The 23448-nt window shown below is 45.1% G+C and overlaps 1 protein-coding gene and 1 long non-coding RNA gene across 2 annotated transcripts in view; both read left to right on the forward strand.

Annotated features, from left to right (window-relative positions):
• The first annotated feature begins 5003 nt into the window (after positions 1–5003).
• Positions 5004–23448, forward strand: part of LOC126535956 (uncharacterized) — a 638450-nt gene continuing 620005 nt past the window's right edge. Inside the window, exon 1 of the mRNA XM_050182825.3 lies at positions 5004–5531. Within this exon, the coding sequence (XP_050038782.2) occupies positions 5388–5531 (144 nt within the window). The 5' untranslated portion in view covers positions 5004–5387. The remainder of the gene's footprint in view (positions 5532–23448) is intronic.
• Positions 18681–23329, forward strand: LOC129386113 (uncharacterized). Its single transcript, XR_008613583.1, has 3 exons — positions 18681–19336; positions 20182–20361; positions 21379–23329. It is a non-coding gene; the product is annotated as an uncharacterized lncRNA (long non-coding RNA).

The following is a 23448-nucleotide window of genomic DNA, read 5'->3' on the forward strand; positions in this document are numbered from 1 at the left end:
GTTTTATGTGCCAAAACCACTTTCTGATTATGAGGCGCGCTGTAGTGGAGGACTCCGAAAATTTTGACCACCTGGGGTTCTTTAACATGCACCTAAATCTAAGTACACGGGTGTTTTCGCATTTCGCCTCCATCGAAATGCGGCCGCCGTGGCCGGGATTCGATCCCGCGACCTCGTGCTCAGCAGCGCAACACCATAGCCACTGAGGAACCACGGCGGGTATAGTAGATTTGCAATCGTTTCTTAGCTTATCATGTTATATAGTAACGCACACATACATACACATATACAGGGTGTCCCAAATATCATGAACTTGAACTTTGAACTTTATTGTATTTGTGTCTATACAACGTACAGATGACAGGGGCACAGACAAAAAGCCACAAAATCGTCTTGACTAGGTCTGTGTCCCTTATTGGTTTCTTTGGCAACACGTAGCAATGCGTTCATATATACAAGATGAACACATGTATTGGAAAAACAATATAAATATAAACAATGTGTGGATAAATGGGACTACTTATACAAAGTTACTTTCGCACAGCGGCGAAAAATTGACATGAATGCAGGAATTGTAATTTGCATACAAGTTACGAAAAACAGGAACAGGAAAACAACAAAATGCAGACAATATAAATCACTCTTCATTTACGGGTAACATTCTCAGAAATACAAAACTAAATAAGACACTGTGCAATTTCAGCTTAGAATGCGGTTCATCAGAACAAAACACAAAAGCACTAAGCATACACGTGAATGACAGTATGAGTGGCAATTTTGGGCACCTAATTGAAATGACAATGAGTATATGCCGATTAATGAAGAGAGTTAAGTAGAGATGGCAGTGCATGGCGCAGCATTAGATTACCATAGTCAGTTCTTGAGTGCGGAATATGCCAAGTTTCTCTGTGACGTGTACTGAAACTGCTTGTATTTAATGTTAGCCTTGACAAGTGCTCGAGAAAATTAGTGCTACCTTTTTTTTCTGTTAAAAAGCGTTTTAGCAAAATTGTATTGTAGACCGATTTTATCGGCGCTGTATCGAATTGACAAAAAAGAGGATCAGTATGCGCATCGAATGAAGAGTTTGAAATCGCACGGATGGCTTTCTTTTGCAATAAATATAGAATGTTGATGTTATTGCTATTCGTGTTGCCCCGTACGAGGTGACAATAGTTAACATGAGATAAAAAGAAGAGAATTATAAAGTAGGAGCTTCACTCTTAATGGTTAAAGGAAGCGTAATCTTATTAGTATTCCAACAACTCGTGCAAGTTTGTTAGCAATAATCTTATCATGGTCATTCCATAGCATATTCTCTTGGAATATGACACCTAAGCCTTTAACCGATGGTACTATGTCTATGAAAGAAGTACCTATTAGATATCCGTCAATGCTATGCTTTTTGTTTCTTGGCTGAAAAAGCACGCCTTTTGTTTTGGTAGTATTAATAGTCAAGGAGTTGAATAAGCTGAACTTGTTTATTTGGGCTAGTGTATCATTAGCAACACATAGAAATTCTTTCACGTCCTTAGAAGTTATAAATAAACTAGTGTCGTCGGCATAGGTAACAAATTGTGCGCCGGTATTGATATTAGTCGTGCCATTTATATACAGGTTAAACAATAGTGGTCCTAGTATGCTTCCTTGAGGAACTCCAGCGAATATAGGCAAATTCTTTGAACAGTTGTTACCTACGGCAACGGTCTGATACCTGTACTGCAAATAACTTCTAATTAAGTTCAGGAACGTGCCCCTAAAGCCACAAATGTCAAGTTTTGTTAGTAGATCATTGTGATTAATGGTGTCAAAAGCCTTCGAAAAATCAATAAAGACGCCGAGAGTAACTAAATTAACTTCAAAGCCTCGCAAAATTATCTCTTTTTGCATCAGTAAAGCTATTTCTGTTCAACGACCTTTTCTAAACCCATACTGGTAATATGTAATTACATTGTGCTTTTTACAAAAAGAGGTTACTCTTGTATTAATCTATTTCTCAAATAGCTCAAGTTACTTTTTTTAATTCCGCCTAATTGTATAATTGGTCGTAATTAATTAATGAACGTATCACATATTATAATTAGATTAAGAGTGTCAATGAAAAAATTGCAGAGCAACATGGAAAACTCCCGATACAGCTTTCTGTTGCTCAACGCATGCTGCGTAAAAGTGTTTTTCTGAGCGTGAAAGAAGCCCGCGAATACATGCAAAATTGCCGCATGCCTGGCCGGTCGAGGCACTTTGCGTGTAATCGTGGGCTTCTCTCATGCTCGAAAAAACGCCTTTATGTAGCATGTATTGAGTAACAGAAAGTTGTATCGGGAGTTTATCATGTTGCTCTACAATTTTCTCATTGGCACTCTTCATTTAATTATAATATTTGAGAAGTTGGTTAATTATTTGCGACTAATTATGTAATTCGGCGTAATGCAAAAATAATCTGGGTATCTCCAAGCGACGGCAATATTACCTTGATTTTGTTCAGCTACATGGGATTTGTATATATTTAAATACCCGCCGTGGTTCCTCAGTGGCTATGGTGTTGGGCTGCTGAGCACGAGGTCGCGGGATCGAATCCCGGCCACGGCGGCCGCACTTCGATGGGGGCGAAAACACCCGTGTACTTAGATTTACGTGCACGTTAAAGAACCCCAGGTGGTCGAAATTTCCGGAGTCCTCCACTACGGCGCGCCTCATAATCAGAAAGTGGTTTTGGCACGTAAAACCCCATAATTTAGCTTTATTTATTTAAATCTTCGTGCATGATAGTTGAGACACCCTGTAGATAGGGAGCCCCAGGTAACGTTAGTCAAGGTATTCAACGAAAAAAAATATTAATAAGACACAATGCAAGGCACCATTTTAATGTGCTGGCTAGTCAAACCTCTGACAACCGAACACTATAGGTCTTACATAGACCCGTGCTTTTTTTTTATAATATTTTTTTTGTCGAGTTGGCTAACGTTAGCTGGGACACACGGTATATAAGTATAGATATATACATGTATATTGTTTGTCAAATAGTTCTTTAATAAATGTCCGTGCCTTCTTCTTTTCTTCCATTTGGTTTTCTTTCGACGCCTCTTCGATCCGGCGCTGTTGATATTGCATGAAGATATTACGCACATGTTGGAATCAATGTGAAGCGAAGGTTTGTTCAATTGTGATGCCAATGTGATACTATAAGAAGACTGGTTTGGTTTGATGTGTTTTATGTAGGAATTGTAGTGAGACATGCCCTTCCTGGAGGATTAGCAAGGACGGGTAGGCACCCAATGGCACATACTGAGGGGCAAGTCCAAGAAAATAAACTAAATCAAGGAATCCGTTAAATATAGTTCGTCATTCCATTAACAGATCACTGTGTTTTAGGGATACGTGTGAGTCGACATTATATGTTCAGGTTTTATGCAGGAAGATTTTCTTTAACGCAGAACAAAGGTGGACATACTTGGTCACCATAGAAGGGTTATATGTATAGCCCGTTCGCTGGTGCTTTCATTTGGATAGAACAGCAGCTTGGGCTTATTGGTTTTCCGTTGTGGTGTTAACAGCGCAATTAGACGGAGACACGAGACGAGAATACGACACCACGAGCGCTGACTCTCAACAACGTTTATTTGAAGAAAAAAAAAAACGCGGCTTCTTATACATGCGCCCACAGGAATCACACGTGTCACAAACACGTGATCGCATATCATGAGACACACGCACTTCTACGCACTCAAGAAAATGATTGCACGTGCAAATAGGGTGTGTAGCCTTGTAGCACGTATACGACATCCAGTGTCCCAAGTTGGCAGTAAACAGTCAGAAACTTACAAATCTCAAAGTGGGGTGAAGAGTCAAAGAAAGCTGTCGCATTAAAAACAATGGCGGATCCCATGTGTACGTGAGAATCGGTGATAAGCAAAGCTTTCACACTCGGCCGCTTCTGTTGCCGAATTCTTCACTGCTGTGTAGCTCAACGGTCCTCGCCGACAGTATCCTCTGGTCTCAATTCGTTCGTGCCACTTCCTTCTCCGCACTCTTTAGCTGATTTTGTTGCCGATTTCTTCACTTCTTGCCTCTTGTTCTGCCTGTCTATGCGGGCTCCTAGACCCATTCAGACAGACCCATTCTGGAGTACTGGCCACACACATACCCAGTGGCCCAAGTTCGGGAAGACATGCCCTGTGACAATACGTAGTGGCCCAGGTCGATGGGTGAACGGCAAGACATCAGCAGCAGCCAGCACCTGCATACAAGAGGCAAAGAAATCGTTCTTGTAAAATCTATACGAACAGCAGCTGTCACCAAAGTGGAGTCGACTGTTCTTCGTTTAATATTTCTGAAGAACAAAGGCCTTAGTTCGCATCCTCCCTCGAACCATGAACCTGGTACACTCCGCACATTGTTCTGGGGAATGAATGAATAAAACTTTATTGGAAGGGCTCTTTGTCCGTGCTGTCCGCCGCTTTGGGGATATGAGATTCACGCCGCCAGTCGTTCTCACCGTCAGAAGTTACAGAACACCTTTGTCTCGGCGTCGCCTCTAAGATCACAGTTTCGTCTGGTCACCCGCGCCTCCATATTTGGCGCCCAACGTGGGGCACCGAACCATGATCCTCAGATTAAGGGTCTCAGATGCCCTACGGTCTGATCAACGAAGAGCGAAGCACACAGGGATTGTTTTGTTTTCTTTATGTGTATTGCCGTTGAGCACCCGTCAAATCGTATAGCATGCAGAGGGTGTCCTCTCTCCTTTCTTCAGGAAAGTGGCTGCCTCCACCGACGAGCCCGCTGCCGCCGATCCCTGGCCGTCGCCAGAGGCGGACCCGAATCCGCAGGTCGGCCCAACACAGCAGCCATCCGCGGCGCCCTACAACACCGGCGCTGCCGCGAGCCCGGCGAAACCAGTTTGTTTATTGGTGATTGCGATGCGCCGCTTATTTCCCCCCTCCTTGCCCCGGCGGCGGCGCGCACTTTCCCCCCTGTCACTCGCGGCGGTGCGCGTAGCAGCAGCAGCCGGCGGCAGCTGCCGCCTCACGCCTTGGCAGCCAACACACGCGCAGGTCGCATTCCCGCAACGGGACACCGGCCGAAGCCGAGCGTTTGGCAGCTCGCGTCGTCGTGCCACCATTGTCGGAACGGCTGCTGCCGTGTGACCTGCGGCGACACGCCGCCTTGTCCGCGCGGGCCCACGTGGTCGGCGGCCAGGCACGCAGCGACGTCCTCGACCCCGCGAGCGGCCTCGGGCGGATGCCGCCTCGGCGCGGCAGCGTGCTCCCACCGGCCGGCGCCCAGGAAGCCCAGACGACGTGCCTCGAAGCGTGGATGGGCGCCGCCGCTGTTCGCTCCCCGTCGGTGTTGGGGGCGCGTCGTGTTGTGACTCGTGTCGCGCGGCCATGTGGTGGTGCGAGGCCGGCGGCCGCGACCTGCCGCCCCCGTCCGGCTGCCGGTCGGCGGTGCTCAAAGGAGGCGCGCCCTGGGGATTCCGGCTGCAGGACCGGGCCCCGCCCGGCGGACTGCCCGCCGTCGTCGTGTGCCAGGTCAGTGCCGCCGCTCCGACGGCGCTCTCACTTTCGATCGCTTGTGCACGTCTTCGTAGCTCACCCGACGTGCTGACACGACCGCCGATTGGTATGCTGCAGAAATTCGGCGGCACTGGCATGGTCGTGGAAATTTGAGATCACTTCTTACGTTGATGGTCGTGCAAAGTATTCAAAATGGTCACCACCTGATGCCGCCCACAGTCTTATGTCTCTGTAAAATGCAAAGAAAATGGCGCGCGACTCAATGCTGTGGCGAAGTAGGCCTGCCGGGTAGAGCAGGGAAGCTGTAATATAAAATGAGTTGATAACTTTTCGAAATACACTTGCCTGAGTTCTGCCGAATGTACAAACTGTTTGCGGCACTCATTGTTAAAGAAATTTGCGCAAAGGTATTTTACTCTATTTATACAATGGCTATGGGACCAAGTGGGGAAGATGTTTTGAGAGCAGCATGGCACTTCACTGACGGTTGAGAAACATTTTTTTTAAGTCCTAAGTGTAGTCGATGTTACAAGCTCTATCTAGCGCACTCATCGAAGAAAATTGTCGTCGGGCATTATCTGGCTTGAGCGCTTAGAGAAGGCGGACTCTAAAACAACAGAAAGGTTTACAGGAAGATGGAGGCTTGAAGTGATTAAACAGTGGTAAACAAGGAATGTCGCTGAAGCTAACGTTTCGATAAGGGGACTTGGGTAAACATTGGCTTCAGGAACATTCCTTGTTCTACCGCTGTTAATCACATATATAGAGAAGGCGAAGGCACACGAGTTACCAATATAATGGGTTCACATACAGGTGTGCCTTATGAAAATGTGTGCAATACGTATGTCGGGCCACAGGCTTGTACCTACCTTTAATTAACGTTTATTTAGGACTAATTTGTTATTAGGTTAATAATTAGGTTAATATGCAAAAAAGGAAGTGTACCTGATTATTTCTTCCTCTAAAAATGCTTGAATTTGTTTCAATTAAAAAATTAACTCCAAGGTAATGCATCTAACACGGAACAGCCATCCCAACCAATCTCGCGTTCGTTTTGTATACAAAGGACGTTAAAGATACAGATGCTCTGAAATCTTTATTCCTGAAAAAAGAATTAATTGGCACTTTTATGCCTTTCCTACGTATATGCTGCCCAGTTAGCGAAATGCACGCGTCCCACCGTTTCTACCAAACCTAGATAACATGAACGAAGCCATCTTTTGTCACCTTTATTAAAAATCGACTCCTAGGTCTTAACCACGTCTTTTTTGTCACCTTTATTAAAAATCGACTCCTAGGTCTTAACCACGTCTTATTCCATGTCTTGTTCCATGTCAAAGCAATGTTCTTTATTTACCAGTGCCAGAAGCATCGCAACGATCCGCTTACCCCTTCGACAGTCCAGATGCGGCACTCTTCGATTTCTGTATGTTCCTCGAGGTAAAAAGGGGTATTGCTTCGACATGAAAGTAGACGTAGTTGATACTTTGGCGGCAATTTTTGAGAAGGTGGCAAAAGATGCCTTCACTCGCGTTATCTAGGCACAGCGGGACGCATGCATTTTGCCCCTTGCTGGGGAGCGTATGGAAAGGCATAAATGTACCGATTAACAACTTTTAATAATAAAGATTTCGCAGCATCAGTCTCAGTCTTTTCAGAACAACCCTCGTACATGGCTCGCTTAGTCTTGCCCTGCAGCGCAGTGCTACACCATGCCTGAGAACTCACGGCTACACACATTATAGGAATACATAGCAGATATGGACCTTGGTATTCCCTCTGCTATGAAGCTCATCTGAACACCCAGTGCTTATCGGGGGACAGAGAGAGGCGATATCGAGTGAGTTTCATCATCAGACTCCGTCACAAGATGTCTATCACCTATATTCGTCATCGTACGGTCATCGCAGCCCGATTAAGTATCTGCAAGCAGCCTCCTACAAAAGGTTATCCCCCAATTCTTTATTTACCTCCCTGTACTGCGTCGACCGAACCTCCGTAATGGCAAGTTTTTAAGTATCGCTACTACATATAATTAGACTGCCGCAGTCTACAGCATTTCCCTTCCTTGGCACCCATTTTGTTAGTAAAGAGAGCAATGTTATATGTTCTGTAAATAACATGACGTACCATGACGTACTTGTTTAGCTCAACCAGAATATTACCTGCCCGTGTTGGGTCTTTGATATATGCTGCCACCTTCCAGTCTCTCAAAGTAACGCCCGTCATTTTCAATTCCATCGATCACTGTGTGTAACCCTTAGCTACACTTTAAACTTCTTTGCTAACATACAGATACCAGCACCATATGCAAACGGTGGCAGGGTGCAGGGATTATAGTTGCATATTTCTTTCGAGGGATATCGGTAAGCTGGTCAGAGAGAAGTGGTTCTTGTGGGGAAGGAGAAAAGGCTCGCGCTATTTTCTGCAACCCATGCGGGAGCACGGCTCAGCGCCAGCAGGGTGGAGGGGATGGGGTTAAAAGAGAGAGAGGGTAGGAGGGAGAAAGGTAGAGGGTCGTAGAGATGGAAGCGAAGTAGTGGCCGATCAGGAAGCCCGAGGTGGTGGGATGGCCGTTAGGCCATCCGTCTTTGTAGAAATGTCCTATAGTCTCGCCGAGAGCCCCGACGAGTCGAGGTACGTCATCGATTAATCGGAAGTGTCTGCCAGATGCGCTCTCATACATAGTTCTCGTTCTGAGGATTCCATTTCCATGGTCTAAGTCTCACGCGACCACTTGGCCAAAATAAATACTAATCGTCCACTGCCTTCCAAAGCCCCACATCACCATCGCAAACTTTTCCTCGGCGTACTGTTTTGATCGTTACTTCAGTTTTCTGCATACTAATCATCAACCGTGCTTGCTCAGGCTCTGTCAATTCGGCTTCTCAACATTTGTCGCAATTCGTTTAACCGATACTAAGATCCTGGCAGCCCGCCCTCATTAGCTCATCAGCTCTGAAAGCCACGCGAGCGCTTCTGCCGTACGTGAAGGCGACATATGTTGCGAGTGCTCGAGTGTAGTACACATATACTTCGCCTTTTATAGAGCATGTGCATGACCTGAACTCCTCTCTCTTCCACTCACCCATCCTCTCGGATGGGGGAGCCCGGGATACCTCCTGGTTGTGCGCGCGTTCCCTCGCTCTTATTTTTGTTTTTCTTTCATCTTTAGGGACGCGATAAAGTCATGGATGGGGAAAGAAAGTTTGCTACCCTGCGTGTAGGGTCTCCAGCTGGACATCATAACTATTCTCTCCGCTTGTCTTTCACACACACACACATATATATATATATATATATATATATATATATATATATATATATATATATATATATATATATATATATATATATATATACGCACACACAGGGGCCCCAGCCAACTTTAGCCCGAGTTTATGGAAATGCCGTGTAGCTGGACAGAAAAAAAGGTAATGTTGTTTGCCATTTCTTGGAGATACTCAAACTATATTTTCATTCCGCCTAATTAGATTATTAGTCTTAATTAATCCATTCATCAACTTCTCAAATATTATAATTAGATTAAGAGTGCCAGTGAGAAAATTGTAGAGTGACATGAAAAGCTCCCCATACAGTTTTCTGTTGCGCAATACATGCTACATAAAAGTGTTTTTCCGAGCGTCAAAGAAGCCCGCGAATGCATGCAAAATTGCCGCGCGACTGGCCGTTCGAGTGGCACTTTCGTCTTCTTCTGACTGGCGCCACTCTTGGTTGCGCCGTAATAATAATAATAATAATAATAATAATAATAATAATAGTGTGTGTGTGTGTTCGTTTGAACAGTACAATAGTACAATGTCATCTTGTCAGGGTCAAGGTAAAACAGGAAAGGACTTTGAACACTACTATTAGTGACGTTTCATCAATTCCGTTATTCACTCGGATCGGTCGACAGTAGGCAATAGCTCTAACGTCACCGATTCTCTATTCGAAGAGAAAAAGCTACAGTGCAGGGGGGGAGCCATAACATGCACGCCTATCTAGCAGCTACATGGTACACATTCCTGTACTGATAGCGGACATCACTGTGAAGATAGTGAGAGCACACAGAGCGTCGTACCTGCATACAGCTTGTGCGAAACTCACATCTCCCCACGAGCTCGGCCGCGAAGGTAATTAATCCGCGTGGTTAGGTCGGTTTCTCTTCGCGTTTCAGTTTTCACACGCTCTGCATACTGAACGCGCGGTTATGCATATCCTTGCCAAAACGCTCTTCAAGGCTGCTCGACAACAATCTGCATTCCGGGAAGTGGTTTGTTTTGTTTCGAGAGAACGGAGTGGCCCGAACAAATGCGGTGTCGGAGAGGAAGCCGCAACACACACACACACACACACACACACACACACGCACACACACACAGGTGCTGGAGCGGGCCCGCTTGCGTACGCGCTTCAGCAGCGGTGCGTCATTGAGCGCGAGATGATGATGATGATGATGATGATGATGATGATGATGATGTCCTTGATGAGATTGGCGCTTACCCACTCGCGGGGATTGGCCAAGAGTCGGGCAGACTTTGCTTAGATTGAGCAACGCTTTAATTCCGCTTCTCCCGTTACCACGTCCTCCTCTTCAACGCTTGCCACCGGGCGGCGTGGAGAGAAGCGCGGCATCGTCTTCTTCCCTCCTCCGCTCGACGCGTGTGCGTGCGGCGGTTCCTTCGCGGCTTCTGGTTCTCTATTCTTCCTGGTCACCAGGCGCGCACACGACACACGCACAGTGCACGTACTGTGACAACACTCGGACCGGCGGCGCGCATGCGTGTATGGCGGCGCCTCCCGCCGGAGCCTCATCGCGCCTCTGCCGCTGGCCACGTTTGTTTTTGTGCTCCGCGTGGCGCTGCGTGCGCGCGCGTGCTTCGGCGAAGGTGCACGTGGCTCTCTTAATTTCTTTCTTTCTGTTATTCTTTTTCTTGACGACGTCCTTGCTCCAAATGCGACGGGATTTTCCTTCGTGCGTGAGCGCGCGAATCTCGCGCACGGGTTGGCGCCGGTCGCTTTCTTTTCTCGGCGCTATTCACAAGAAAGGAAGATAAAAATTAGTGGGGGGAAATGCCAGAGAATAAGGACGGCTGCCAGTGGTTCTTGGCAAGGTTCTGCGAATGGTTATGCAAAGTTATACAACGCCACATGGCCTGCTTTGGTCTGTTCTCCCGTACGGCAGTGCGCTGAGAAAAAAGAAAGGTTCCGCCCGATCGTTAACGCTGAGGCATTCCGGGTGTATGCGTGAAAGCGCACGGTTTGCGTGCGTTCTTTCGTTTTGATTGAATGCGGCAATCCTCCCAATCCCCCCCTTCTTTTCCCTGGCTCACGACGTTGGCTTCTTGGCCAACCGTCTGAACTGCTCTGCAAGCTGTTTGCATAAGCAGACAGGAAGGATCATGCTTGGTTAATCTTTCGGGTGCGTCGTTATCATGTTCATCGCTTAAAGCAGTCTGTCAGCAGTCTACATGCCAACACGGATAAGTGAACTGATGGTCGGTGGTGAAGCTAACTTGTTTTAAGATGGAGTAACCAACCAAGATTACATTTCCGCTCTAAAGTTACCTTTAGCAGGGGAGGGCAGACAAGGGCATCCACGGTGCTGCTTGAAAGAAGCAAAAAAGTAAGATTGGATAGGTGGACAGATTGGTGACTTTGGCTATCGTAGACCGAGCAGGACGTGTGTCGTAACCGGCTTTCTAGAAGGGTATTGATGAGCTGCTTATATTTAGCAAAGTGGCGTGACGTGACAGAGTTCTGCCATAGTACACGCCGAAGAATCAGACCAATGGATACCTTACACCACTCCATCTTCGCTGTTCGCAGTCTTGACGATAAATCTTCGCCAAACTTGTTTTTGAAACTTGAGCCTAAGTATAAGTTGTCTTTCAGGCGTAAGTCGGCATGCTCACTCACGGGTGCATTGACGCACACTCGCTTCAGACTCGTTTCAAAGGCGTGAGTGCTGGTTAGCGTGAGTATGAACAAAATTTAGTGACAGCGATTTTCAGTGGACGTGAGTGTAAACAGGAACGACTCTCGGCGAGTGGGCGCGCGTATGTATGTGAGCGAGTTCCGGTCGGTGGGAGCGGACCGACTATGAACGCGAGTGGTGGGTGTCGGTGAGTGTGAGTGGGCGAAAGTATAAAGTACCGGCGGAGTGTGAGCGAGTACGCAGCATGGCGAAACTATTGGTGAGCGAATATTAATGAGTATCGGCTGATTGGGCCGACCTATGCTTGCAGGAAAATTCATGTACCAATGGAGTCGGCCGAAAAGTTGCTTTGCCAGTACCGAAATTGAGAGCAGCGCCGCCACAACTTTGTGATGCCTTTATTTGATGCTTGCCTATTGGCTCATGTAGGCTTAACATGATGCTTTTTAACGCAATAATTCGAAAAAAAAAGAAAGCAGAGAGAGGCAAAGGGAAAGTAAGGACGAGCGCTACACTTACAACTGTTTATTCCGAAAACAGAGCATTCCATATACACACAAACATACACATACGCAAAGGCTTAAAACACGCAAAGAACGCCAGTCAGCCGAAGGCGTTATCACTTTTTTTTAAATGCTTAGCAATCGCAATTCCGAATCATAAAGCGTAACAGTTGTTTGACTCACGCAGGCTAGACCAGTGGTTTGGATATGACAGGCCTCTAACCGTTCACGTGCGGTTTTCTTCTTGCTTCCTTTCCGTCCTTTCCTTTTGCCTATCTCTGTTTTCTTTTTTTCGAGTTTTTGCGCTAAAAAGCATCATGTTAAGTAAACACTAACTCACCCAAGAGAAAATCATGCTCATGTAGGAGGCTGTGCACAAATGATGTATCAGCGCCAAATAAAACATGAACAGTTGAGCGCGTGGCCCAAGCGTAGGCGAAGGGCTAGTGCGCGCCGTCCACTCGTCGCCATCGACAGGCGCGCACATCCGGATTTGACCGCACTGCCAGATCCCCCTATAGCGAGACATTTCCGCTTCGGTTCTGTCAAACGGCCAAACGGCCTCGGCACGCCCGCACCGGCCACCGTCGCGGCTGCCAGCGATGTCGCGCTACGCAAGTTTGTCGATCGAAAGAATGAATGTGGTGCACAAGCGGTCAACCGCATGAGCGAATCTATCTCTAATGATGACGGTGCAAACTGTACCACGCGCACCGCTGTGCGCGTCTCATGTGACGCCGATAGCACTTATGGTTTCGGCGAACTGTGCAACAATACTCGCCTTAAAATGCAATATTTCAGCTTCTGTTCTTTTTCATTTTACAGCGAAGCTGTATACGGCTAGGCGATTCGCACGTACGTCCGTCTGCCGCCTGTTCGCCGAAAACACCTCCGGCGCAACCCCCTGCGTACGCGCCAAAAAAAAAAAAAAAAAAAAGAAAGAAAGTAGAAGCGCGCGATTGGCTGTGTCAGTAGTGACGTCGTTGATCTCAGCCGAGCGCGTGCGCAGCAGTTTTTCTCCAGCTCCGGGAAGGCTAGGCCACGCGTCATACGTACTTCTGAGGAGCAGGCAGCTCTCGATCAGCAACGCCGTGAGCAGAACTGGGAACGAGCTCGTCGACGCCGTGTCCGTGCTGCAGCCCGGGCACAAGAACAGGCTCGCGCAGCCGAGCGCAAGCACCAACTGCGTACCGAGGATCCGGCAGCCTACCAAACCGTTGTTTAATTACCGTCGAGATTGACCCAGTGATAAACACCGGGGCCGCACGTTCCAGCTTCGCTGGTTAACCACCTGTACGGAGTGCTTGCGCGGTCTTTTTTTTGTATTTGTATTTTCTCCCTTTCAATATAAGAAGCAGAACAGAAGCGAAAGTGTCTCACTGTATAGGGATAGCGCAGTGGGGCCAAACCGGATGTGCGCGCCTTGGCGATGACTGGACGGCGCGCACTATCCCTTTTGTCCCTTCACCTATGCTTGGGCCAAGCGCTCCGCTGTTCACGTTACATTTGGCGCTGACAGTACTTGTGGCCCGGAAAGCAAGTTGAGACAAGTGCAGGAAATTATCTGAAACATTTAATTGGTTTTTGAAAATACAAAATGTTGGGAACGTTCTCGAAGTGTTACAACAAACATGCATCATTAAAGATTACCAGTTTCGCCGACAAGAAAATTTAGCGCTTGCTTCGGCGATTGTCATCTTGAAGGGCGTTCTCATTCCACATTCACTTGGGCTAGTCCCACTTGCAGGTATATTCATGTTGCGATTGTAACGTATATTGACGCACTGAAGCTGTTATAACTAAAACGCTTTATTCCTCTTCGTGACTGCACTGGTAAAATGCGTTTCCATTAACAGCTACCCGACCACTTATAGAACACAAGAGTGAATAACTGTGAGTCGCTCAACATGCGAAATTTTTTTCTTGAATATTGAAAGGAAAGGAATGCAGAAATAATAAAGAGGAGGCCGTGTATGAATACACCGCGCAGTTCAATTCCGGTTGCAATGTCTTGAGCGCTTTCATTCGTATTGTTCGCTTGAAGATGCAGGCTATTAAGCTAGCGTTATCACTACCTACTGCGATAAGAGAAGACTACCTTAGTTTTTTTCTTCTTGACCGCGAACCGGGGAGGCGTTTGCGTCTTTGAAGCGATCACAGTGGAGCCTAGCTGACCTGCTGACGCCGTCGCTGGCATGAATTATATGGTTCGATTAATACCCTGATAGTCTCTCTGAATCAGCAAGTTTAGATTAGCATCTAATTGGCGGCCGAGACGACGATGGCAGAAAAGACCGCAGATGTACACTTCGGTGGTGTCATATACGACGCGCCAGCCGCGCCGACTTCGATGTGGCGCTACAGGAGATTGGGGCGGCACGCTTTTCTTGCAGCGAAGGCGACCGCCTTGCCGAGCACGCCTTGACTTTTAAAAGTTTCTTTTCTTCTTCTGTATTCTTGTACTTAGCATAGCGTTCTTAGAAAATGCGTTAATCGAAATTTTCCTTTCCTTTTTTCTCTGGAGTGCCTGAAGGAATATTCTACGACAGCTTTAATCGATAATACCGTATTATTCGAAGGAAGATAAAGAAAAAAAGAAAGAAGAACATGGGGCTCTTGGACAAGCCCTTCTTTGGCATCGACAGTGATCGAATCAATTGACCAGTTTCCTTCACTCGCCTTTAACTGAAGGTTTGTTCGCCCGTTGCCAACAGCCGCTCTTGGATGCAAATCAGCTGGACAGGCAGCTTTAGTGCAAGATTAAAAGACGTTCCATAAACATAACGTGTAGACCTGGAGAAAAAAAATATCGCGAGACAAAGAACACTAAAAGAATTCTATAGAGTGGAATTCGATACCTGCTTCCTTGAGAAAAAAAAAATCATTTGAAAAAATGTGTTTCGTGCCGTGGAAGACTACACTTAGATACGGCGTACTTCAGTGGGGCGGAACCGTGACCTTCTCGGCATGCATCCGGTCATGCCATTCTTTCTCGTTTCTACAAGTTTCCTTATCTCCGAAGTTTCGACGGACTTAAAATTATGGTCCCGAAATGCGAGACTTCCCGGTTATGTTGGTGAGGTTGGGGTGGTTGGATTAAAACTGGTTGGCTTGGAAAACGGCGGGTCACGCATGCAGTGGGATGAGCTCTCACCTTAGCGCTGGTATAGGAACGACAGTGTTCGTGGTCTAGCGAAGCATTTCGGAATTCCTGGGCGACGTTCATTTAAGCTAGACAGCTGGCATAAGCAGCACCGTAGCTCATACCTTTCCTTAAGGCTTTTGTTTTCTGCTTTCCTTCTCTTTCTTTTGGGGTGGGGGATGGTTGAAACAAACTAACTAACTAACTAACTAACTAACTAACTAACTAACTAACTAACTAACTAACTAACTAACTAACTAACTAACTAACTAACTAACTAACTAACTAACTAACTAACTAACTAACTAACTAACTAACTAACTAACTAACTAACCAACTAACTAACTAACTAACTAACAAATGAACGAACGAACGAGTAAGTGAGCAAGCAAACAAAAAAATACATGCAATTTTGTGGCATTTATGAATGATGATCGAAATACCCATTACAGCGCAATGCATGATTCACGTTCCTTTAATTTCCATGCCTTTATAACTCGGACCAACCTGGTGTTGTTTCTTATTCTACTCAGTCATGAGGAAATGCAATACCAAATGTTGTCTTTTTAATTTCTCATTCCATTGATAGATTTATTATTTTTATTATACAGAAAGATCTGTCAATTGTCTTGAGGTATTTCGATCAGTATTTTGACATACTGTACCTGCAGCCTGGCAAGCTTAACCGATTTACCGTCTGTGTGCTTTCTCGCATTGTTTGCCAATATATTATACTTTAATACCGGTAACAAAGTTATTCAGGCGCGCAGCCCTAACTGTTCTTTTGGTAAATACCATTTGTCTTCGGAACAAGTAGCAGGCCTGTTTTGTTTATTTTTTCCTAGGTGGGCTGCTCTAAAAAATTGGCATAGGAATGGCCACAGCTACACCATTACTCTGTCCTGCCAAACTGTCAGTCACATCGCGCTAGGCGATAGTACAGTCACCGACAAAGAAGAGGTAGCAAATGCATTCAACGTGTACTTCCAAAGTGTGTCCATTAAGTCAGCCGAACGGCACGAAGTCGTACCGTGGAAGGAATTGTAGTGACGCGATTACCGTATCATTGGAAGTTGCTGTGGAGCTGCTATTACGACTTGACCATAAGAAAGCATGCGGGCCCAATAACATCCCAGCTGCCTTGTTTATAAGGTATGCAGAATTGCTAACTCAATTTATAGTGCACATATTTAATAAGTCCATTCATGCAGGTAATATTCAAGAAGTTTGGTGAATTGCGCGTGTTATTCTGGTGTTTAAAAAAGGTTGCCGACAGGAAATATCCAATAATCGTCCAATATCGCTTACGTGTATTTGTTGCAAATTCTTAGAGCATATCTTAGCTAAATACTTTAAAGACTTTCTTCATAAAAGTTTTGTAATTACTAAGGTTACCGTGGCTTCACCGGGGATTCGCTACCACTACTCTTTTACTAGTTACAGTTGATGAACTAGCGAGAACACTTGATAGCGGTGGTAAGGTTGATCTGATCTTTTTCGATTGTTCCAAAGCTTTCGACAGATTACCATGCGATAAACTAACACCGAAAATGAAATTAATTGGCCTTCCTTCATACATAATTATATGGGTTAATTCTTATTTAGCAAAGTGGAAGCAGTATGTCGATATAGATGGTTTTTATTCCACTCCTGTTGATTTGTTTTCAGGTGTTGCCCGGGGTTCGGTTATATTGCCCCAAGGTTCGGTTATATGACCAGTGTTTTTAATATTTATCTTAACGATCTTGCAGTGGAACCCAGTGTAACAATCAGACTGTTCGCAGGTGACTGCATAATTTATAAACATCTTGCTGGTTTCTCTGATCAAATCATGCTTAATGATAATTTGTAATTATTGGCATCATGGCGCAAAATTGGGGAATGTCTATAAACTTTGATAAAACTGTCCATCTAAGCGTCACTAATAAAATTAACAAGCTACGCTTTTGCATACAACATCGTTAAGTCCCACCTTAACTTCACGTTTGAAATGGAATAATCAAGTTATTTATTGTTTCATTTTGTTTCATTTATCGCGTTATTTGTATTGTTAGATATTTGTTCATTCATGTTTACTCGCTAACATTGTATAATTTCTTTGTACTCCTTTCTTTTTGCTAATTCCCTGTATGCTACCCTCACGCAATACTCCTTCGGGAGCCTGTGAGGTAACTGAATAATCAAATAAATAAATAAATATATGTTGTGCAGCACGAAAGAAGTTAGGTATTTTTACAACACGAAATAAAAAAAAATAAACTAGTTCACTTCTACTTTAAGACATACAAAGGTATTATTAGACCAAGAACAAAGGTTATGCGGTGCTAAGCAGACAAGGACGAAGTCAGGCACAAACGACACATAACGGGCGCCCGTATGCGTCGCTTGTGTCTCACTTCGTGCCGCTTGTGTCTCACACGGTGTGAGGTCCGCACACGTCGGACAACACAAAAGCACTTGAAAACATCCAAAGATTATCCGGCCGATTCATATGCAATCGTTATAAGTATCACGGCTTACCAACAGCTATGTTGTAACTAGCAAATCTTTTATCTCTGTCAGAAAGGAGGAAGCTCGCCAGGCTCAAAATGCTTCATTCGGTATACTTTGCTAAGCTAGGAATTTGACCTGAGGATGCCTTCGACAAATGTACAACAAGAACATCCCGCCCCAAACATATGCATAATACTAAACCAATTTTTTCGCGCAACAATGTATATAAATATTCCTTTTTTTGTTTCACGGACGATCGCTGTATGGAATGCATTACCAAAAAGTTCTCATTTCCTCATGCCTCCTGAATGAATTGTAGTGTACTTAAGTTCTATCCCACATTTGTAGTATTGCGGATTTTGTTTTATTCTTCATTTGAAATTTGTGAGATGATTTGTTGACGGTTGAATACTTCCTCTCCTGCTTGGACCTTAATTTGTCCACAGTATGTACGAAGTAAATTTGTAAAATTTACCGCCCTTTCACTACTGTGAAGAGGGGCGCAAGCGAAGCTCGTTGTCGTAACGCCTCGGCTTCGCACTCCCTCACGGCGAGGTCAGCGCCTCGACGACGAGCCCTTCCTCGAGCGATCGAGTTTCCGGCGGCGTTCATCAAACGCTACCTGTTCTTCGGTGCAACGCGCGGCGCGTTTCTGCTGCCGTTCCTTCAACGCCGCCTACTCTTTGGCAGAACAAACAAAACGCGGCCTCCCCATACGACTGCCGGGCCTGAACTGGCCGTAAACGGCGAGCTCGAGGCGAGCAAACCAGTAAGTGCACAGTCGGGCTAGTTTGGGTATTGGTAAAGAAGTGTCGCCATGACACTGGTAGCCAAAGGAAAATTCAATAACTTTTGCTTATGTGGCTCTCTCTTTTCAAACTACATAACAATGAAGGGAATCTGATGCAGTTATGTGTAGAAATAAAATTTACTTTTGGCTAGTTTCTTTTTATGCATCTTATATTTTTATTTGGTCGCTTCATTTGTTGCGCCAACGTGCGGCGCTTTCGCTCTTGTTCGCTAGTGAAATGGCGCAACCCACTCTGAGGGATCGGCCATGAATCGGGCGGTGAAGCAACTTTTTTAAACATAAATTAGGGTGAAATGAAATAAGTATCTTGCAGATGAGAATTAAAGTGTCTAGTGTTACAGATATGAATAATCAATTATCTAGGTAATTTGTGAATTTCACGAGCATAATGAGTAGTTACAAGAATTCTAGTATGCAATTCGGTTTGTCTCTCGCAGAAAGATGCAGAGGGCTTCACAAACGTTCCTGTGGCTGTAGCCTAGTACAGATAGCCCCAAAGGAAAGAATTACAGGAAGCGTCAAATTCAATCCGAGTTTTTGGAAGGGTTCTTCATGAAAATATTTTCCGTTGAATAATGAAACGGCGGCATGTCAAAAGGAAGTGTTGCAGAGATTCACTCTCATTGCATAAAGGACACAAAAGCGATAAAGCCAGACCAGACCTGTGGAGGTAATAGTTCAGGGACTCTGCACCGTAGTCTTCTTATCGCTTCGGCTGACATTGTCTTCGTCTGATCCTGCCGCTTTCTATGCACGTGCACGTTTCTTCGTATGATCTGCAGTGTAAAACTTTCTTTCTATGCCTGCGAATGTTCCGCCAATGTCGGAAAAACTGTGGAGAGGATACAAGGCTCGCTGCGCGGCTGTGCGATGTGGCAACTCGGGGAGCAACGCAAGGGCGAAATTTTTCCGTTCACCAGCGGACGAGAGGTGAGCATACTTTGGCTGCAGTCGTTATGAAGAAACAAGTGCTCTGCTTATCAAAACACGTATATAAAAAACGAAAGCGGCTGTTTTCAAGCGAATATACTTTTTTTTTTTTTGGTTTGGCGCTGCGCATTTTTCTGCGGTGTTGTAAGAAACTGAAGCTACAAGGCCGATTGATGCTAGCTGACGAGCAGGCGGAAATTTTGTTTCGGTATATGTTAGCGGTTGCTCTTCATTTTTTGAACGAGTAGAAAACTTGCAATTAATATACTGCTGAAGGCATTTGAATGCTTGCTGCTCAAACTGCTTCCGCTGAAGACCGTTCCCGTGACCAGCTTTTTGTTATTACATTACCACCTTTGAATGGTCATGAACACTGCAGAAGTAAAAAAAAAAAATCAATTACATAACAGTAACCATTTGCTTTTGAATTACAAGAAGTACGAGTTACCGATGTGACACCATATAGGTTCGCTTCACTTATTAACCTGTGCCTAGAAGGGCAGACTTCTTTTGTCGCTTTTTCGTACTCTCAACTTTGTTTTCACTTTTAAGTGTTCTTTAATTATACCCGCCGTGGTTGCTTAGTGGCTGTGGTGTTGGGCTGCTAAGCACGAGGTCGCGCGATTGAATTCCGGCCACGGCGGTCGCATTTCGATGGGGGCGAAATGCGAAAAAACACCCGTGTACTTACATTTAGGTGCATGTTAAAGAGCCCCAGGTGGTCCAGATTTCCGGAGTCCCCCACTATGGCGTGCCTCATAATCAGAACGTGGTTTTGGCACGTAGAACCCCATCATTTAGGTGTTCTTTAATCATGACCACGCGGTATTTTGCCCATTTTTCAGATGTGACATTTGGCGAAATTACGCTGAATGGGGAGTCCTGGCGGGGCTTCCATGGGAGCAGATGACACAGCGGCTATACGGCCTCTGCTCTGACCACTTCAGAGGAAGGGACTGCGCCGACCTCGTCGTGGTCGGCTGTGCCGACTGTTGGAGTGGAAGAGCGGTCCCTCATCGATGAAGGTAAGGAAAACAAGTTATTAGTGGTTGCCAATCTGTGCTTCTGTAGTTCATTAGTTTCGTACAAAAACCACCTGACAGGGAACAGCGCAAGTGCCATGAGCACGGCGAGCTCTGTCTTTTCCTCGTCGTTTGCTACGGCGTTGGGGGGCCTGATGTGACGTTACACAGCGAAATTCGCACTGCGTGCGCCAAGAAACCGCGTGCGTGTCAGTTTCTCGTTATCTCTTGCTCGTCTGTGGTGCGCGATGTTACCGATTGTAGGCTAAACTAAAAAGCCGGACAGTTTTCGCGGAGAATGAGCGAATTCACGTTCGTAAAATGCGGCGCCTCGCCTGGCGCTGCAGCAGACGACACGGTTCTCGCCTCGCTCTGCCGTCTTCTCCCCAAGTTCTTCCGCAGTAAAAATTCCAATGCTCAGTTATCCAGACGCTTTAAACTATTACAAGTTAGTTTTGCTCTTATGGGTGTTTTCCAGAAAAATCAAGCCAAAGTAAATAAAACGCTCAATTACCTAATCCTTAACAAGATAAATCAAAACTTTCACCGATCAAGAAAGCTAGCTCTAAAAACTGATGCCTAGTGTTCTCAGTCAGCTATTCAGAAATCAGCAATGCTTAACATGTTACATGAATATATAGCAGTACTAAAACTTGGAATCTCGCTTATTAAATTTTGGGGGCGTATTTCTACTTGAAATCCTGCAACCAAATGTAATCAGAACTAACTAGCATGGATTAAAAGTACTAGTTTACGAACTCAGTGCCGTTTTTTGTCACGTGCACTAGAAATTTGATAATGAACGCGCTTTTCATGTCGTCTTTCCATAAACGTGAAGCGATGTCATGTGGCACGCATGTGTTGCCAATGAAATTCTCTTTACAGTAGAAGATGACACAAGACTTGTCGCTGCGCTTGTCCTGTGTTCCTCTGTGTAGTGTTCCTTGGCACAACATGCAACGTCGGCGAAAATATGCCAACTAACCGGACAAGATGTTCTGATGACGTTTGCCTTTACAGGTTCTGCACTGCCACAGCGAGGCCAAAAGCGGAAAACACACTCACCAGACACCGCAGGCGTCACCAACCGACTGAGAAATGATACACAAACGTATCGCAAGACAGCGAAATTAAAGCGATGCCGAAATATTACCACGAGGGAAGCACCAGACAAGTTGATGTATCATCTGAGCCCAGAGTTCCACCAATTCTTGCAGTGCCAGTTGACGCTCCACTATCGCAAGAGGAAGGGAAGGACATGGATAAATCTTTTCCGGAGCACATTGGTGTGGCCACGCAGTTTTGCGGTGTGTCCACTGTACTGAAAGATAAGCTAAACAGCAGTGTACTATAAGATATATTTCGTTCTAATAAGTATCGCATAGGTCTGCTGCAGTAGTTCTGCTATGCGTAGCTTATGCTGCTCATAAATGACATCAATCTGGATCTCAAAAAACAGCGTGAGAGAACACCCGTTGCAGAAAGAAAGCCCCAAAAGCTTGAAAACTACGAAAAAATTATTGCGGGTATTTTGTTCTTTTTGTAATTCCGATAGCTTTTAGGGCGCTCTCCTGATTAGCCTCTCTCTAGAATATATTGCGGCATATATCAATATTTGCATAAACATCGTGCAACGTGTTCTTTCTGCAGACAGTGATTGCTCTCACACTTTCACCCTCCTCTTCAAAGATTATTACATAGCTACCATACATGGATCTTGGGATGCTAGAATCTTCTTGAGCTTACTTCAGTAAAGTTGTGCATGTACTAATGTTGCTCAGCACTCTTGACTTCAGTGGTTTCATTAACATAGCAAAAGTGGGAAGGGAAAGGGGGCGTCTCCTTTCGGCAAAGTCACCAATAATCTTAATACGAAAGGAAAGAATGCTATGCCAGAGACGAGTGTCCTATAAAAGTTAAAATGCTTTCACCTCCTTATTGTGTCGACACCGAAATTCTCATGGCGGATGACCTCCAGCAAATGGGAATCCGGTAACACAGCTCTAACACCTGTCCTGTGCTTCAAACAAGTCGCACGAAACTGAGCCTACAGGTTCTGTTAAAGAAAGTGCGTAATGTACACTCAGCGAGGAAGGTCTTGCAAACAACTCAAAAGGGATTTGTTCTGAGCAGGTTGCCCGGACGCATTGAATGCAGCTGACTTGCGTTGCTTTTAGAAAATACTTCTCCATGTCCCAAAGCTACGCGTTCAATAATACCTTTGTGCATCACTCTGTACTTGCCCAACCTCTACTGACGATCAACCGCCCATGGTTCTCCTGCATTTACTGTTTCTCAAAAAATATATATAAAAGAAACTTCGCGCTATTTGTTATTGTCTTGAAACTGTGCCATTTATGCCTAGCTGACGGTAGAACAAACGAAGTGCAGTGCAAATTTGAAGAGACACCTGCAATATGCTCGCGAAGAATTTCGTGTTGATACACTGCTCGTAATGTTACAGATCTGAATGAAGCTCTATAGTGGTCTTACATGTTGTATTGCGAAACAAAACCACATATGAAAAGAGACTGCAGACATTTTCAATATAATTTTCTGGATATTTATCGGCACATTAGCACAAGGAGAGCTATGCAGAAAATTGAATAGGTATAGCGTGTTGCTTGGACTAGGAAGTATACCCGTTGTATGGAATAAAAAAGGAAGTTTTTGTTACTGGTATGCGAAAAATGTGAATTTGCTGCTCTTAATAATCGTTTTGTTATACACAAATAACTTGCGACAAAAATTGCTTTGGTAGAGTTGCTACGTGCACAGCAAACAAACATGGCCTCTGTAGCAATTTTGTCTATAAGGAATTTTAGAAAACTTTCTTACCTCTGTATGATCGTAGTACAGAATGCGCTTATTTGTACTGACTTAGCTCTACATTATTGTGTTGTGTACTGAATGCGCTGTTGTGCAACAGGTTGCTAATAAAAACAGTGAATAAACAACATTTTTCTGCCTACTTATGTTTTGCTGAAACAGTATAGCCGCGTGGCATGGCATGCTGGCTCGCGCATCTTGAACACAGAAAGATAAGTTTTCACACAGATGCGTTGCACATATGTTGTAAGAAAAGTAGAA

The sequence above is a fragment of the Dermacentor andersoni genome, chromosome 4 (genome assembly GCF_023375885.2).
Source record: "Dermacentor andersoni chromosome 4, qqDerAnde1_hic_scaffold, whole genome shotgun sequence".
NCBI lineage: Eukaryota > Metazoa > Arthropoda > Arachnida > Ixodida > Ixodidae > Dermacentor > Dermacentor andersoni.